The 17,958-nt window shown below is 44.9% G+C and overlaps 1 protein-coding gene across 1 annotated transcript; it reads right to left on the bottom strand.

The window, feature by feature from the left end:
- Window positions 1-1,911: 1,911 nt before the first annotated feature.
- LOC306748285 (SH3 domain-binding protein 4) lies at window positions 1,912-16,545 on the bottom strand (the record flags this gene model as incomplete). Its single annotated transcript, XM_079231440.1, has 4 exons — window positions 1,912-2,136; window positions 2,590-2,778; window positions 13,331-15,684; window positions 16,425-16,545. 4 exons carry the CDS (start codon window positions 16,543-16,545, stop codon window positions 1,912-1,914), a joined length of 2,889 nt encoding a protein of 962 aa, XP_079087566.1.
- Window positions 16,546-17,958: the final 1,413 nt, after the last annotated feature.

Below are 17,958 nucleotides of genomic sequence, written 5' to 3'. Positions count from 1 at the left end.
GTCTTCCCTCCTGCGCCGTCCCGTTTTACCCTCCACTGCACATTTCCTTTAGAAGGTGTATCGTCAGGGTGTTTTCCACAAACAGAACGCTGATAACACACACACACACACACACACACAACATGGCAGCCTGTCGCTCCCGTTTCAGATAAGAAAACCTCCTAACAGTGACGTTGTGGTTGCTGAGGGCTTTTACAGGGAAACTATCACAACAGACCGCAGCCAGAAACGGGTACCATCCATCCTCAGGACTCATTGGTTATCGGCCCACGATGCCGATTTTAGCCCTATTTCAGGGGCTCTGGTTTAGACAGCGGATATCCGGATAACAGAGACTTCCTCTTCAGCGTGCCGGTCATTGTTTGCAGTTCAATTAGCAACATGAAACACAAGAATGGAGTTGGAGCTGAGAGACATGCATATGCAAATATCTGTTGAAAGAGATCAATGAGAAGCTAAATCATCAGCCGATAGCCGATGGGTTCCGAGTGACATCTTGTGATTCTAAATTCAGCTCAGAGAGATTAGGTACGATTTAACAAATATTTACATTTTTTTTATTTAGTCTTTTCCACAAAAGTATGCAGTCACAAAAAGGTTTTCCAACTCACCACATTATACAGTATGCAGCACTGAAAGCAGACGCTTTGACAGACAGCGTCATCACAACAGTGGTCTGAACATTGTACAAGGTCATCTGTGGAGAGCTGTATTCATTTTTGGCAAGCTTTGGTAACGATTACTTTCATGGGACAAAAGAAACACAGGCAGGAGACAAAGAGTTGACAAATGAGCGGCTACAGTTTGATTGTTACATGGCAGGTAAGGCTGACTTTAAGAAATCAATAGTTTATTCGTTAATCGCAAAAGAAAACTCAACTCACGTCTACTTTCTCACTGGTTCTGGAGCTTTTGGTCTCGTCGGCAGGTTGAGATCGTCTCTGGGTTCTCCTCCATGTTGATGTAACGGAGCGTGACTGACAACTGAATCTGCTGATGAAGACCATGAGATGAGGCCAAAAGCACCTGAAGAAGTGAGTAAGTGGACCTTGAGTTGAGTTTGTTTTGGATGTTGTCGGCGTTGAGGGTGAACTGCCCAGCTTGATACAATAACAGTTTAGTCAGAAAACAGATAAGAATGCCCGTCGTCATTTTCTAGTGACTTGTTTTGTACGACGGACTGTTCAATATTTAATTAACAGCACATTCTCACATCTAAAAAGTTGGAACCAGAGAGACAGATCAGTTTAGACCGTTAAAGTATTCAATTAGTCGACATATGTGTTGCCGTTACTGGAGAGCTTGATTCAAACTAATAAATTATTCAGTTTTTTTGGCACCGGGTCAAATACCGACTGACAGACGCATATTTGGATCCCTGAACTGAGCAGGAGAGAGAGAGAGAGAACCTGAAGTAGAGAAGAAAAAGTGGCAAAATAAATAGAACAGATTTGACACGTGACAAGGCTACGGTAACAAGGATACGATATCTAAAAGTGTCTCTTCTTGAAAAAAGGTGACTTTCTTGGCGTTCAATCCACAGTTCTTAACCAAAGGGTTCATAGTGTTTTCTTTAAAAAAAAATGCTGTGCCATAACAAGAGTACAAAAATACATAACTATGCAAGACAGGAACTATTAAAAGAGTCTGTGTGAACACTGCGAGCCCCGTACAGCGCTGTGTTGTTTGGCCGGCGGCGGAGACGCGGGGGCGGCCCGACGGCGTTCCCTCGGGCACGAGGGGCTGAAGGCAGCGCCGCGGGGACGAAACAACAGACAGCAGTAGTGGCATTCAGAGGGAGCGGGACAGCTGATATGCAACATTTCTAACTGTGTCACTCTTCGAGGTGAACTGGTGTAAGGGGGGAAGGACACCGGTGGGTTTATCATCGTGAGTAACGGAGGAGAGGGTTCAGATGGCGTAGTCGTCCTGAGCGGCGGGGCTGAAGGCGGAGCTCCGCAGGGCGTCCAGGCAGTTGACGAGGATGAGCGTGCCGGTCAGGTGCTTCCAGCGCTTGGTGATGGGGTTCTTCATCTTGTCTAAGCCCATGTGCAGCTCCTGGATCACGTCTCTGTAGCTGTCGCCGATCTGAGCGGCCCACGTGACCAGGAAGTCATACGCCGGCTTCCACATGGCCTGCAGGCGAGAGAGAGAGAGAACAAGCATCCCGTGATCTGCTGGTACACAGACGTGATTGTGTCCGACTGCAGACTGATGTCTGCTGTCCTCTTCGTGGCCCGCTATGCGGTTCAAATTGTTAAAAAGCTTTGAGAAGAAAAAATGCATTGACATGAACTTGATGGTCATGTTGTCGTGTGGATCTTGGACTGTCAAACTGAATTTTCCCCTTGCCTTACTACTCATGCACGTTTGACAGCAGTATCTATCATTCTTTTTATCTGCGTTACTCGCACTAGATTCACCGGCGAGAAAGGGGGCGGCTCGCCAAATATTTCGCAGTGCTTTTGTTGCAGTAAACTGAAAAATTCAACGTTTTTCTCGCATCACCTGGCCTTAATTCACATCTGTTCCTGTCTTTGCATCGACTTTGTAAGTAGCGTAATCACACCTCCTGAAAGGCGGACGTACCTCACTGTCCACCACCCCGTTCTTGTCGCGGTGCGGCGCCTCGTAAGCGTCCATCTGCTGGCGCGAGACCTTGACGAGCCTCTCGGCGAGCTCCCTCCAGCGCCCGGCTACCTCCACGGCCGTGGTCAGGAGGACGAAGTCCATGACCAGTCTGGCAACGAGACCCTGACAGTCCATCTTCAACAGAGCCTGCAGGGGGGAACAAAAACACAAGGGGACGTCAGACTGAATAAATAAGAGAGAAAAGCACAGCCTGAAAGGATGGAAGTGGAATCTGGAGGAATGTTATGAGCTCTGACTGGGGATCAGAGGACGTCGGGGTAAAAGAGAGGATGACATTGGATTGGTAACAAGGTGTCTAGTGAAGATGGGAACTGAGCAGAAGTCAGTGAAGGTTCACTAAAACCCACCACTACATAGAGACTAATAAATGTACATCTACAGGTTCCTTCCACGGACTTGATCCTCTGTTACTTTCCACAGCCTGCCTCCCCAATCCCCCTGCAAATCTCAGCTTTGTGCATTTTTCAAATGCTTTCTGGTGGAAATAGAAATAAGAGCCCCATGTTGTTTCCACAACAACACTCAGGATTTATGTCACATCTGAACTGAGGGGAGGGGAAAAACCGCCTAGTGACCAATACGGATACACACAATGATGCACAGCAGGACACCGCAGGATTAAAGCCGAAAGCCCTTTCCTGCATCTCCTCGAGGCAACGTGGAGTTCGGGAAACACCGGGGTCGGTAATGAACACTAATCGTCTCGCTTTCTTGCTCTGCACCAAAAGTTTAGACAGCTCAGCAACATCTCCATCTCCAGGTCCCGCAGAGCGAGAAGCAATGTGCCGACGTGGCTCCTGTTTGTTCGGCTCTAACTGGTCTGGACAGGAGCCCGGCTCCTCCCATCAGCCTCGGTAACCTGCCTGTCTCCATCAGTTATGCCCCGGCCCGCCGGTGTGAGAAAACACTTGTGAGACTCAAGTCTGCTCCGATAGCACACACAACCTGCAGCGCGTCACCGGGGATTTGCAAATACAAATGTCACCGATGCAAATACAAAGTGAGTTTGCACCGACGGATACACGTGTATTTATTCATGCACCACATTTGCACGCGCACACACATGTATGTCTGTACAATTATAATACATCCCATAGCCCTTAAAAGTAATACTCATGATAATAAGTCTAAGAAGTTAGAAGGGTGGAAAAGGTCAAAACTAACAATGATGATATGAGCTGCAAGAAAAAAATGCAGATTAAAGATATTTAACTGGACCACTTTCTAAAAAGGACCTCACTTTCCTAAAGAAAAAAAGTTTCTATAATGACCAAACTTTCCATATGTTCTCATTATCCAGGTCTAAAAGTCACTGGTCCTCACAAAGACAGAAGTACACACACACACACACACACACACACACACACACACACACACACACACACACAGATGGGACGCAGCTTTTGACTTGCAGACCCAACGGAGCGAAGGTGAATTTAAAGCTCCAGTTTGGGCTTCAGCTCCATGTGCAGGAATGTGTGGAACGACAGGATATGAAGGGGGGAGGAGGAGGAGGGAGGGAGGGAGGGAGTGAGGGGGTGAGGAGTGAGGAATGCAGATGCCATGCTCCAGCAGCCCCTCTCACTCTGAGACCAGACCAGAGGAGATAGAAAGCGTCTGTGGGCCAATCAGACGCCGGCCTCTGTTCTCTCCAGGATCACTTAGCGACCAAAATCACATTATACTCAAATCCAGTTGAGACACTTGTGTTGTTTGTGTAACTCCGAGTGGCCGACTGTGCTGGAATCACACAACATTTGTTTGTTTCTGTTTGTGGAAGTCGAGGGGAAGACGCCGTCGGGGAGATAAACACTTTGACAAGCACCTGTTTCCTCGCTGGACAACAACGACAGGAAATCCCCGCCAAAATAAAAGGGTCTCACTTCCTGTCTCGCTGCAGGTTCAAGTGTGTCTCTGCACAGGAGCGCTGCTTGGTAACACGGTTCTGCTTTGTTCATTCACTACAAGCCAATCAAACATTTTGATACACAATAAGATTGTGTCTGTAGTCATCCATCGTTTTGACAAAGTCCCAGTGTCGGCCTCTTTTACTTCGTTAAGGTATTTAAGTATCAAGCCTCTCCATAATAAAAAGACCTACTGTGAATTAAAGAGGGACTTGATCAATAACTCCCTGTCTTCCATAAAGTCTTAGCAGCCTGTTATTTCCCTACAGATCCAATGGAATTGCTAATCTTTAGGAAACCTGTTCCCTCCCCATCACAGAAACATGGTCCTGCACATTTTTAATGAGTTTATGGCCGTTACCTCCAAAATGTTCCTTTGTTGTAACTATTTAAGTGACAATAACACAAGTTAATCAACCCTCGGGGATCCAGAGTATCCATGGTTCATAAATCCACTTAGAAATCACATGAGGAAGATGTCTTTCATTATTGCAGATCTTGCATAAAAAACTACGAATATGGACTTTTTCTCCAGTGTCAAAAGTATTCCAGATGTGTGTTTCCATGGTTACAAGCGAACAGGAACTGCGAGCATATAATGCAGCGTGGCTTTTCTTGGGATGCATTTCTAAACAAATGCTGCCTAAACCGACGGCCAGAAGCCAAAAGGGTCAGACGCCACATGACAAGAAAAGCAAGCGGTGGAGCGACAATAGGAACGCAATAACAATCCAGCGCTGCAGGATCCACTATAAATCAATGTGAATGCCCTGTCATGTGTCTCCTTCTGGAGACACTAACCTGAGCAAAATCCCCTCGAGGTGTTCAAAGGGTTAAAAACAAAGGTGGACCATTGATGAAATCTTAACTCAGCGTCCGTACTTGACCTCTTGCTGGGTTTGCAGGGCTCTCAACTGCATCGCATGGTCTTCATTAGCAGATGGGGGTTTTCTCTGGACCTCGAGATTAGTATGTGAAACTAATATTCTCAAGGTCGAGAAAGAACGATCCCACTTTGGGCAAGAGATTGTGATTAACACGCCTTCTTATGAAAGCACAGTGTGGGTTGAACTTCATTTATATATATATATATATATATATATATATATATATATATATATATATATATATATATATATATATATATATATATATATATATATATATATAATGGAGTCCAGTTCACTGCTCAGAGCATTGAGAAGAAGTTCTGTGAAGCTGCACTTTGGTCTTTCTCTGGCACGTCTTACTGGTTGGAAACATTCTGGCTGCTGTAAATCTTTGATGGCGTGTTGTTAAGTATTTATCACTGAGCGTCGTGCCCTGGGAGTCTCCAGCCTGATTTTAAACTAATAATTGCACTGCAGTAGACGGAGTCGGGTGCACCAGCGCTACAGCGACTCAAACAATACACCGAGACACCGGAGGAATTAAATGCTGAGCTGCGTTTTTAAATGTCAGCTCCTCTATGTGGACAAGTTATGGCACTGAGTTTGTTTCACAAGCTCATCCAATCAGAGGTCTGAAGCCCTGCAGACCTCTGATTGGATGAGCCCTCCCCCACGCTGCATAAATCATCTGCTTGTCAAAATGAGAAGGAAATTCCTGCAGACATATTTTCAGAGATAACGTTGACGGTAGAAACCAAGCGGGCGCTTCAATCATGTCTGTAGCTGCATACCAAAACAAACACACACACACACACACACACACACACACACACACACACACAGTCCCTCCCTGCTTTCACAACAGAAGTAAACAGCTAAACTAAACCCTTGGTGTCACCCACAGTGAGCTTTTCTGATAAATGATTTGTTTCTTCTGTCCTCCTGCTTCAGATTTTCCTCTCAGCTACAAAACTGACACTCAAATCTCTCCACTTCAATCTCCTCTTTATTATTTTTCTATCCCATCTTCATTTTCCATCTGACTTCCTCCACGTTTCCCATTTACAGCCTCTCCACTCCATCTTAGCCGCACTGTGGCTTTGCAATTCCATTTTTTTTGCAATCTCAAACCTGTGTTCTCGTCATTTTACCTTTTTTGGCGAACACAACCTCAACCTCAGATCCCAAACCTGGGGATGCTGGGAGATATTAAAGACTGTGAGTGCTGGTTTGGGCATTTCACTCACAAGTAAACTATTTTTATTCTTCATAAACTTGCTCCGAAGCAGCTCAAATAAGGCCTTAACCTCCAGAGAACGAGTGATCTGTTGTTCAGTTAATTACTCCAAAAGCAGCCGCCTGCCACACCCAGTCAGGGAAGGAGAGGACAGGGAGGAACAGAGGAAGGAGGCTGGAGATGGTGGAAAAAACTAAATCTAGATGTGTGTACGAGAATGGCAAGGCAGAGAGCCAATCGCACACGGTGGGCCTGGTTGCTGCTCCAGTTTCCAGAGTCCTCCTCCAGGGATAGGATGTTATTATCATTCCCAGGCTCTATACCTGCCACACTGATCTCACTGCAAATAATTCAGGAGGGTCAGACGCTCGGCTGCAGAGCTTTGAAATGAAAATCCTCTTTTAGCACCAAGCCACAACAAAGGATCCACCTCTGTGGTCTCTATGCTGCAGGTTCTTATTAAATCGGCATGCCGGTTCGCTGTCTGTCGGCAACCAGAGGAGGAAGAGCAGGATGAAGGAGGAGGGGGGTTTTCCCTGGTAACGCTCCTTCTTCACTAGCAGAAGCTCTGGAGGAAGTGAGAGTAGCAAGAGAGAAGCTCACAGTCAGTTATATGCTCGTCATGTGAGACAGAAAGAATTCAATAAGTGAAAACTGTGCACATTTTGGTCTATTAACAACAGTGAGAACACAAGGAAAATACACAATGAAGGGCAGGAGGAAGAGAAAGATATCTGATGTATTCCTGTCGCTGTCAGTTTTCAGCCTCAGTAGTGAGTCGGTTCGCCGATCCACAACTTGGAGGGACTGCCATGAAATGAGGTTCGACATTCATGTTCTCTCATCAAGTAGCTGTCGGGAAATGTCACTCAGGAAAAGTCGAGAGGAAAAGTCTTTCAGCAGGACGAGCGCAGGCGGAGGAAGAGAGATGTGGGGTGGATGACTTTTGGTGTAAATCCAGAAAGATATCCGCTGACAGAAAGAGGGACTGAGGACCTAAGCAGTCTGTCCAGTGAACCCTCATTTCACAAGGCTGTATCACAATATATATACAGTATATATATATATATATATATATATATATATATATATATATATATATATATATTATGCAGGTCCAATAATACACACAAACAAACATCGCCAGAAAAAGAGAATACAATAAAGATAACACTAATAAAAATTGAACAAATAAAAAAAGGGACAAAATGAAATGTATTCTGTAAAGAAATGAGGAAACACTGAGGAGCACCGGCGCTATGTGTCAACTGCTCTGAATTCTTATCTCTGACCTCTCCAAGTCATTACACTCCTAGTTTTCTAAGAAATCTTTAAAGCGATCGAGAGACGTTTAACCGTTATGTTGATCGCGTCACTTTTTGTTGCCTTAATATAACAGCCATCTTGTGTCTATTGTATTAAATCTTTATTTAAACCTGCAATAGCACATCATGCATATCATCAGCTCTTCAGTTGATGTGTTGAACTTGTTGCTTAATCCCACATCCAGCAGTCACAGAGCACCATGAATCATAAGGTGTGGTGTTTGTGTCCAATTTTCACCCTCCGGTCTCTGTTTTGGTTTCTATCAACACCTTCAGCTGCTAGATGCTCCGATATGTTCACCAGCTGGTCTCTAACTGTCTGTGTGCTGTTTGCTGCTGGTATTGTACAGTGGAGATTTTTTTTTACAGCTTTTTCTCTGATGAGACAAAGTCAATGTCAAAAAGTCAAAATGTAATTTATGTCCATACAGCACATTTGAAAACAACTCACGATGACCCGCGTGCTGCAGAGACACGGAGAGTGAATCAGAACCGTGAAGCTGGAGGCTGTAAAACCCAAACCATGAGTTAAGACACTGCGAGGCTCCCTGGAGTTGCGGGGGACTGCAGAGATGGGCGATAAGTTGAGTTCGACAGCTTTCACATTACAAAGAGGCATTTGATCCGTTAGAAATATTTCTCACAGCTGCAGTCATTAATCTGGGAAGATGAATTAAGCATCTCTTCTTCAAAGGTGTCCGCGGCGTGAAAGGCAGCGAAGAATAATGGGCGACCTACAACATAAAACAACTTACTCCCTTTGTGTGCTGCAAAATCTGAACCGAGCGCAAATGCCAGAATGAAACTACGTATTGAATTTCTAACACAATTATGTTTAAGATTTCGTCCAAAAACAACCAAAGCGGTCTAAATCCATAAAAATGAATAATCAAACCAATCAAAATCAATAACGTAATGAGACTTAAGCTGCAATTATGCAAGGTAGCGTCTTTAAGGTCACCAGAGGTCACCCAAATCAAGCTATGAGCAAGGATCTCTGTCTGCCTGTCCTTCGAATACCTCAAGAACCGTCACTAGAATAAACTTCTAACTGGCTATGAAACAGTCTCAAAATAATACTGATGCCTCTTTACGACCCTCGTAAAAAGACGAAACCACCAGTGAGAATGTTTGGTTATTTCTACGTAGTTATTCCTGGTGTTGTGGTTGTGGTCCAGGACGACTTCAGTGGGAACGGAGGTCTGAGGGTGTGGGAGGGAGAGAGATGTCTGTATCTGTGTCTTTGTAGTGTGAGTTATGTTATGTAATGCTGTTTTTTCTCTGTAATTTAGCATTTGTGTCTGCGGGACGCCCACAAAAATGAGGCGCTGCATCTCGAGGGACTATCCTTACAACGAATTCAAAATCAGTCAGTGAGTTATGTGTTTGCTACGACGTCAGTAATCCGTTTATCGCATTAACTCTTGAAAGAAAAGAAAAAGAGAAACTCAAGTGGGCAATTGGGGAAGATCATTTCATGCAGCTTCTCTGATGCAAAACTTCAATATGTGCATACAAATATGTGAACGGAAACACGGCTTTCTATTCATAATGCTCACACAATTCTTTCACACCAACATTCACAGATGGAGTGTTTGTTTGCACTGCTGTTTCCTTGACATTGTGGTTTGCTCAACACGACATGTACATTACGCTCCCAATCCGGATGAGTATATATATTTTTTCAAACACCCATATACACTCACTTAAGTGCAGCCTGGAGAAGCATAGCAGAGGCTTCTTGCAGCAGTGATTTGAATTCACAAAGAGAGGCCAAATGTGGCATTTGTAGATCTCGCTGCAGAAGCATCTCAACAAACTCAGTTCTGTGTTCAGCTCGGATGTTTAAAAGTGGAAAGTGACGCGACAAAACTACTGCTTTAGTGAAATGCACCTGAATTAATTAGAGTGTTAATCAATCAAATGAATCGGGTAAAATGCCCACGCGTAGTGCGGCCGTAGGCTGACACGGAAATCCTTATCGTGATCCAACAGAGGACAACTGTCAGCGGGACAGTTAGCTGCAACGTGGACATTTGTGCAGAGGGGGTCTGGGTCAAGGAGGATTACGGGAAGTCGTACTGACTGCAGGCGCCCGCCGGTCCACAACTGGAGCTTCTGTTTAGTTTCCAAACAATGAGGCAGGAAACATCTGCAGGGCTGAGATCCAACAGACACGACCTGGACCCGTTCCATCGCCCGCTGACAACAACCACACAGCGAGACTCGCGTCGGATTCGAGTCCACGCTGATTCATGTGTTGCGGTGGCTTCTTTCACAGAGACGTTATCACCTGTCAGCATCCTGAATGAATGAAGACAATCAGCCTGCTTCAGTCCATGTGTCACTGTTCTGAATTCTTCTGCACACGCTTATTACAACTCAAGTTCCGTCTCCAACAAGATTCAAAGAAAATCATGGAGAAGATCCTCTAGAAAACACAAAGATCCAGACGGTGGCCTCAGAAAAGTTAAATAGCAACAAGTAAAGGCTGCTGTTTCAAGAATCGATGAATCTGCTTGTCAATCAAAGCACTCGCGTAAGAACGTTGCGCAATCTGAGCGCTATATTCAATTTGATCAGACAAGACTGGACCGATCAGATTCGATACACACACTTGATATACACATATGGACAAAATATTAGTCCAACCTTCCAAAATCCTAAAAATGTGTGAATTTGCATGACATCAATAGATGTAACTGTTGTTGATATACTGTGTTAGAGTAACTTATTTCTTACAGCCATCAGGCAGTCGGCTCAGAGACACATGATGACACATCTCAAGCTGTACTGCTGAAATTCCCCCTGAGACCTCGGGCTTGTTACTGCCGGCTGCTCGTTACTTATCTGTCTGTGCATGTTATTCATGTGAACCAGTAATCATCATTTGCAAACAGAATTAATAATCGCCTGAAGCTAAAAGTACAAAGTCTGGGTTTCATCAAAAAGCAACCTCCAAAAGCTGCAGAGCCCCAACAGCTCACCTCACATGTCTCTCTCTGGCTTATCGGACACATCTTTTGATGTATTTAACAAGCTAATGTCTATCGTTCCACACTAATATATGGGCGACACTGACCAGCCGGAGAAGGAGAATGCAGAACCGATGGAAATAAAAAATCTATGTTAACAAATACACTGTCTGTGAGTACATCTACTGCTGATGACCCCTTTTCTCTACCGACAATCAAAGCCGACCACAATGGATTCAGACATTTGAGCACAAAGGAAAGCGGCCGCAGTGCTTTTGATTTGGCTTTCTTTTATTCTAAAAATAGACTTCCGTCCGTGTCAACCGACACACAGGCAAATCATAGGAGATGTTCTTCTGTGTCATAGAGAATGTGCGAGAGGAGAGGAGGATGAGGATTTCATCTGACAGTCTTTCGATTCGCTCCGCTTTACTCGCAGGCCCACACAAGCAACGAAATCCACTTTTCAGAGGACGCAAAAACAAACATCTGATGTTTGCGCGTGGAACAAACAGCATATTTGTGTCGGTTAAACAAAGAGTCCTCGCAATCTCAAATTTGCTGGATCGCTGCGTGCTTTGTCCCCGCAGTAACCAGTAGTTTAGGTGTAATCCTGACAGAAGAAACAGAAAAACAAACCTATATTCAGAAGCGAATTGTACAGAACTCCCTCAAAGGCCATATTTTCAGTCACCACCTTTTATTATGTTCTTTTCCATACTGCAGCTTCTCTGTCTATAAATGGTTCCTAACTAGTGTTTACAACCTTGCGTAAATTGCAGTGTGTCTGCTCTGTGTTACTTCAGCAGTAGTTCGTCCATGACCTCTGACAGAGACTCTCAGTAGGATAATATGCCGGTATGAAGGCAGCAGGGAAGCTGAACAAAACTGGCACAGACACATAAAATACAAAAATGAAAAGGTTTATGTAGCATGAAGCCATACACATAAATCAGACTGGATTTGATTAGTGAGTTCAGTGTGTTCAGACATCTCAGGATGAAAATCGCTACCCGTACTGAGTGAAGCGACAATGAAAACCCACATTTCCACGGCAGCAGATGCACAACAAAGTGCCTGAGAGAGTTGGTTTGTTCACTTGCAGCTAACACAGCTCAGCACTTTGTCCACTTTGAATAAAAGCTGAATATACTGAAAAAAAAAGGCATGAACAGGCCTCTTCATCTGCTGCAGACACATCTGTTCTTTTGTTAGAAAGCCACGAGGAAAACCCCAACTACTGTTTTAAAAATAACCGTCTAATATTCTAATTAAACCTTGGGATGCACTGAGACCGATATGGAGCCGATACTGGCATTGTGCCAATGGAGCCAATCTATTCAATTCACTTCTAAGTTTATATACTATATACACAAAACATTTATACACTTGAATTGTAATTCCTGTTCATTTTGACGGCTTTTTTTACCAAGTTGCTGGTTGTAGGATTGATCATTTAATTATTAAAAAATACAAAATAAGTCAGAAAGACAAGGTTTAAGTCAAGCTTGATGTTGCTTTACACACCAAGGAGTGTTCACTTCCCCGCAGTGAGGCATGCACTTTATTAATGTAATACTATGGCCCCCGTACTTCATATCGACCGATACCTAAAGCCCGGGTAACGGGAAAAAGTTTGATCGGTGAATCCCGAGTTAAAGTAAAACACTAGAGTAAATAAATAAATGTTATACTATGAACCTTCTGTCAATCTATACATGCACTCTGGTTGTGTTTTAAAGATGTTCTGTCACAGAGCATAATGGTGGTACTCAACATGTGCCCGTGCTCCCATCTCTAAAGTATTTTTTACACTTTAAAAAGGAGAGTACGGGCCTGTTTCTTTAAGTTGTTTCCTTCATCCCTGAGGGCTTTGATTCATATGCACATAAAGATAGAAAATTAAAGTAGCCTGAACGATCGATTCGATTTACAAGATCGGCAAACTGTACACACACCAATGTAAAGTTGAGTTATAAACTATTCTTTTGCACTCCACAGCTCCTCAGGTCCTGATTAGATGCCGATGCCCACACAGCAGTTATCGACTGCACTCCCAGCAGAATTAACAGACTGGACCACAGCCTAAAGCCAAAAGCCTAAAGCAGCTGTGGGCAGATAACAAGAGGAAGGAAGAGGTGTTCTCCGAGAGAGAAATCTCCTACCAGGAGGATACAGACAGAAACACATGACCATTTAATTTGACGCATGAGAAACAAAAGACTCAACTGAGACCCAACATGTAAAACAGGAAAAGGAGAATTTGCATTTTTTTTTCAAATCAATGACTCGGAGAAAATGCTGAGTCACTGCAACAGAGGAGGATGCCAAGGCTTTAACTTACAGTCAGGAGTTCTTTCTGGAAGGACTTTCGCTCTTTGCTCTCTGCATTGTTGCAGTCCTCCTTCAGCTTCTCCAGCACCGATGCGACCCGCTCGGGTTCGCTGTCCAGCTCCGCGCGGCAGAAATGGGTCACGGGCAGGTTGCCGTATCCGAGGGCATCCGCGAACGCTCGCCAGCTGCCGATGTTCTCCATCAGTATAGTTCTTACGGAGGCGTAGATGTACGTGAGGAATTTGCAGGGCTTCAGTATCTGCTCCAGTAACAATGAAGTTGAAAGGTCGGGCCCGCTGAAGTAAATTGGCTTAACTTTGCCAACCACCAGCACATTCTTTGCATGAACAAATCCCATTTTGCCCTGATAATATCCAATGTACCACTCTTTTGTCCACAGCTGACCCTTCAGCCGGATCCTCTCCTCGCTCAACAGAGCTACAAAGTCTCCTTTTTTGTACTCGAGCAGGTACTGGTTTTTCGTCTGTCGAATGACAGTTTTGATTAATTTTCCAAACTTCAGGTTATTTATTCTCCGGTCCTGAAAAACAGGGTACTTGGTGGCGATGGCGAGCGGAGACAAGACAATCTTGCCCACTTCCTTCTTCTTCAGGAAGCGCCTTTGCACCGATGTCTTTGGGCCTGCTTTCGGTGGCGGTGTTGGCGTCTGGACACAAAACTGAGCCAGTATACAATCGTGGTCGTCTTTGACCTGGATCCTTAAGGTGAAATCAGAAACATCATCCGTGTTGCGCGACGCAATGATGTAGACAATCCTACTGACTTTGCCTAGTTTAACCTGGAAGCCCCGAACCACTTTGGCCTGCTCACTAACCTTTACCTCATAGTTGGCCATGTTGGAGTAAACTCCAACGCGGAGGTCCTGAGGTTTGGACAGGACAAACTGGTGTTTACCCCAAAGCTGCAGCACGACTGATGGAGCCGACTGTGCCTGTTTGCCGACCTCACTCACCAATAATGTCTTTGGGGCACAGTCGTGGCCAAACATAGCCACGACTGTCTTGAAGGACGGGTGAATATGTTTAGGGCCATACACTCCTAAGGTGATCTTTTTAACCACGTGCTCCCAAACTGTGGAGTCTGGAGATAGGGAGTGGGACTGAGCCACAACACACACATACATGCATGGCTCCAGGTTATCCAGACACACCTGGACTGTGTCCCCATACATGTACGCCTGAGGAATGGGGGTGTACGGCCCCTCTTTACAATCACTCCTGACACACAAGACTTCTGTCGTCTCCCTGCTCTCCATTTTCACCACGACAGACACTTTCATGTCCAGGGTTATGGTGGTTTTGGTCTCCATGTTGCTGAGTTTGATCTCCACCACAGGGCTGACGGTGGTGCAGCGGTCGGTGTTCAGCTCTAGCGGGGGGTCGAGCAGAGCTTTGATCGAGATCTGCTGGGTGTCCCCCGGGGCCACGTGGCCTTCGGGGATGTGAATACTGATGTTGGTGTCCGGAAGCTGGACGGCCCCTCCTGAGCTGTCCAGCCGACAGACGATGTTGGTCTCCACCGGCTGCGTCTGACCCCAGCCTGGGTTCTGCCCCAGCGAGTCCAAGTCGTGGCAGGACCTGGCCAGCTTGCGGTGGGTGAGCCACGCTGTCCGGAAGTCCTCCCTGCTCTGGAACTGCTCTGGCGCCGGTGCCTTCAGGCCCCCGAAGAAACCAGAGGAGGCCTGAGGGGCGTCAGACTGAGCCTGCAGAATGGACAGCTCGGACAGACTGTAGGACCGTTTGCTCCTAAAAAACGGGTTGTCCCTGCGCAACGTTTGCCCCACCCCTACTGTGGGACTAAGAGGGTTAAAAACACCAATGCCAAAACCATTGACGGCGGTGCTGCTGGTGGAGTTGGGCACTGATGTCGTGAGCGTGTCAAACAGAAGGAGGTCAACTGATTTCTCATTACTGTTCTGATCAAGTGAGCTCTGAGGACCCCTGTTTAGGAAAGGGTTTGTAGAGGTATGGGTTGTTGCAAAAGGATTTCCATTTTGGAGGATGGTTGGTTTCAGAATCACCCCCGACCACTCTCCCAGAAGGTCCATTTCTTTGGCTGCCTCTTCGTGAGAGTCTCCCACAGTGTCAATCATCCCGCTGTCGCTGAAGGACGAGTCTCTGAAGTTGATGGGCTCCACATACGCTGCAGGGATGTAACCCATTTCTGTGTTGTTGTGGGCGTACCACCACTCTCCTCCTGACGAGTCCAGAACATAGAGGCGGTCCCCTTTGGAGAACTTCAGGGTGGTAAAGCTGGATGGGCAGTAGTCCTTAATGGCAACGACTTCCCTGGCAGCGCCGAAGGAGGCAGTAGCATCCAGTCGTAAGGCACTGGGAGAAGGCACTGGAAACAAACAAAACAATGTCAAGAGTTTTATATGAGTAGCAATGTGTGAGTTGCGGGTGTGGTTGCATTTAGTTGGTTTATTTTAGTGTCCCTGGATCTGATCCATGGGATGAAGGGACGTATCGGCATACTACCACCGTGTCTATTTTTACTTTTCAAATCCTGGACAAGAGGGTTTAATATATATTTCGAAGGCCTATGTGTGCAAAACAGTTATAAGAAGAAGAACAAAAGAACTGCACCCGCTTGCAAGGACGTCAACATTATGCATCTTTTAAAAGCACAGGCTATCCCACGCAGCGATGGACTGTCACTACCAGATGCTTCAACTAAGTAGAGCACAGACATGAGCTTAATCTGTTTCAGGGGGGGGAGAAACTGAAAGTCTGCTCACTAATTCATCCGCTGCTGCTGTTTCTTGAAGAGACAGATAGAACCAAGTAGAATCGACTTACTGTCCAGTTTCACCTCTCTAACCCGACGTGGCTCAATGTCTCTTCAACAAACCCAAACAAAGACAGAAGGTAGAGTATTTTCCCCGTTTGTCCCTGCCAGCCAGCTACAGTAAAAACAGTCAATGCAACTACTTTGACTGAAATTCTTTAAACATTTGTTTTAGACATTTAACACATCATACAATCATTTAAAATAATCAACTTCTATTTGATGCATCCCCCAGTTTGATTGCTACTAAAACTACAACTTCCCGTTAGCACTTTCCAGTTTGATCAGCTGACCTTTGACATCATTGAGACTGGCTTCCGACACCACATCACTGAGGTCGATGAGCGTCCCCTCGGACTTGCAGCGTGGGAGAGAGACGTTGGTGGTGGTGGCTCTGATTCGATGGGCGGCCATGTTTGGAGCTGCGCACCAACCGGCGTGTTCAGGCTACTCTAACGTATTGATAACTTTGGTAGTGGCCAAGTTTCGTCAACAGCCTCTCATGATCTCTGAAAGACACAGAACATATTGGATTACGTAACATAAATGAAGAAAATAAAACTTTCTTTGCATGTTTATTTATCGTTTCAGATTCACAGTATTCCGTGTGAAACATTCAGACTCTCGTCTTCTGATGTTCGTCCTGTTGACCATGCTCATCACGCAGTAACGGAGATTTTCAATCCACTTATAATTCAGAGGTTTTGTTTTTGTTTTCTGCTTATGAGCTTTCAGGGCGCTACAAATCAACATAAACTAAGCAGTAAACGCCAGCACAAAGTGGATGTGCATAAATATGGGCATGATTAAAGTCTTCTCAATAACTTTGAACCTCCAGCCTCCTCCCGGGGGTTTGATTCTCCGTGTGCAGAAGCAGACCGACCGGAGGGTTAGAAAATCAATCGACGGAGAATCACAGATTCTTTCAGCCGGCTCACTCCTAAACGCAGACGTCTGAAAAATGTTCATATGTCAGATTATTTATTTATAGCAATTTATCTCTGACTGATACATGATTTCTATGATCATTAACACACTGATATTGAGGGGAAATTCATATTTCAGCGTCTTGAATGAATTCCATTATAGGAATAATATATAATACTGATACTAAAAGGACTTGGATTACTCCAAGAGAAAAACTGGAATAAGAAATCAAACTACATTATATGTTCTCAGTTTAGGGCATTTTGTTCACCTTTTTATACACCATTTTATTCAATGAGTTATTGAAGAAGAAAAAGCATCTCTCACGAGCAGGAAACTAAGTAGTCACGGTTTATTTAAAGGACATATTTGTAATAGTGACTCCCTTCTCTTAACTGTCTGCGGCGCATTCCTCCTTAGCGGAGCAGTTTATACTCGTACAGAAGATATTAAATGAAAGTCGATACTGCAACTCGGCCTCACAAAGTGATGTGAAAATGTTTAGCTGCTCGAGATGCTATCGTAATGAAATGGGTCCCACAGTAAGTCTGCTCGTAGAAACATCAGCATAATTTAGTTTTTCAGTTCGCGCACACAGATATGAAGCATTTTCTAGAGATTGCAGAGGGAGAAATTAAACCCTGAAGAGGATTAAAAAGGGGGAAGATGAACACTCACTTCAATCCTTCATGTTAGTGGTTTTTGTGTCATCCCTAACATTGTGCCTGCTCTTCTACTCTCTCCCAGTTTAAGGTGGAAATTCTACTTTTAAATGGCATTATACACAAATGCATCTTGTGTATTCTTCTCACCACATACAATGTTGTGTTGTGTCTTTCATCCTGTACTGTTTGCTATTGTGTTGTGTTTGTTATGACCTGTCAAGGGACTACAGATGCA

The sequence above is a fragment of the Taurulus bubalis genome (genome assembly GCF_910589615.1).
Source record: "Taurulus bubalis genome assembly, chromosome: 15".
NCBI lineage: Eukaryota > Metazoa > Chordata > Actinopteri > Perciformes > Cottidae > Taurulus > Taurulus bubalis.
Note: the sequence above shows the minus strand (reverse complement) of the source record. Positions and strands in the feature narration are given on the sequence as shown.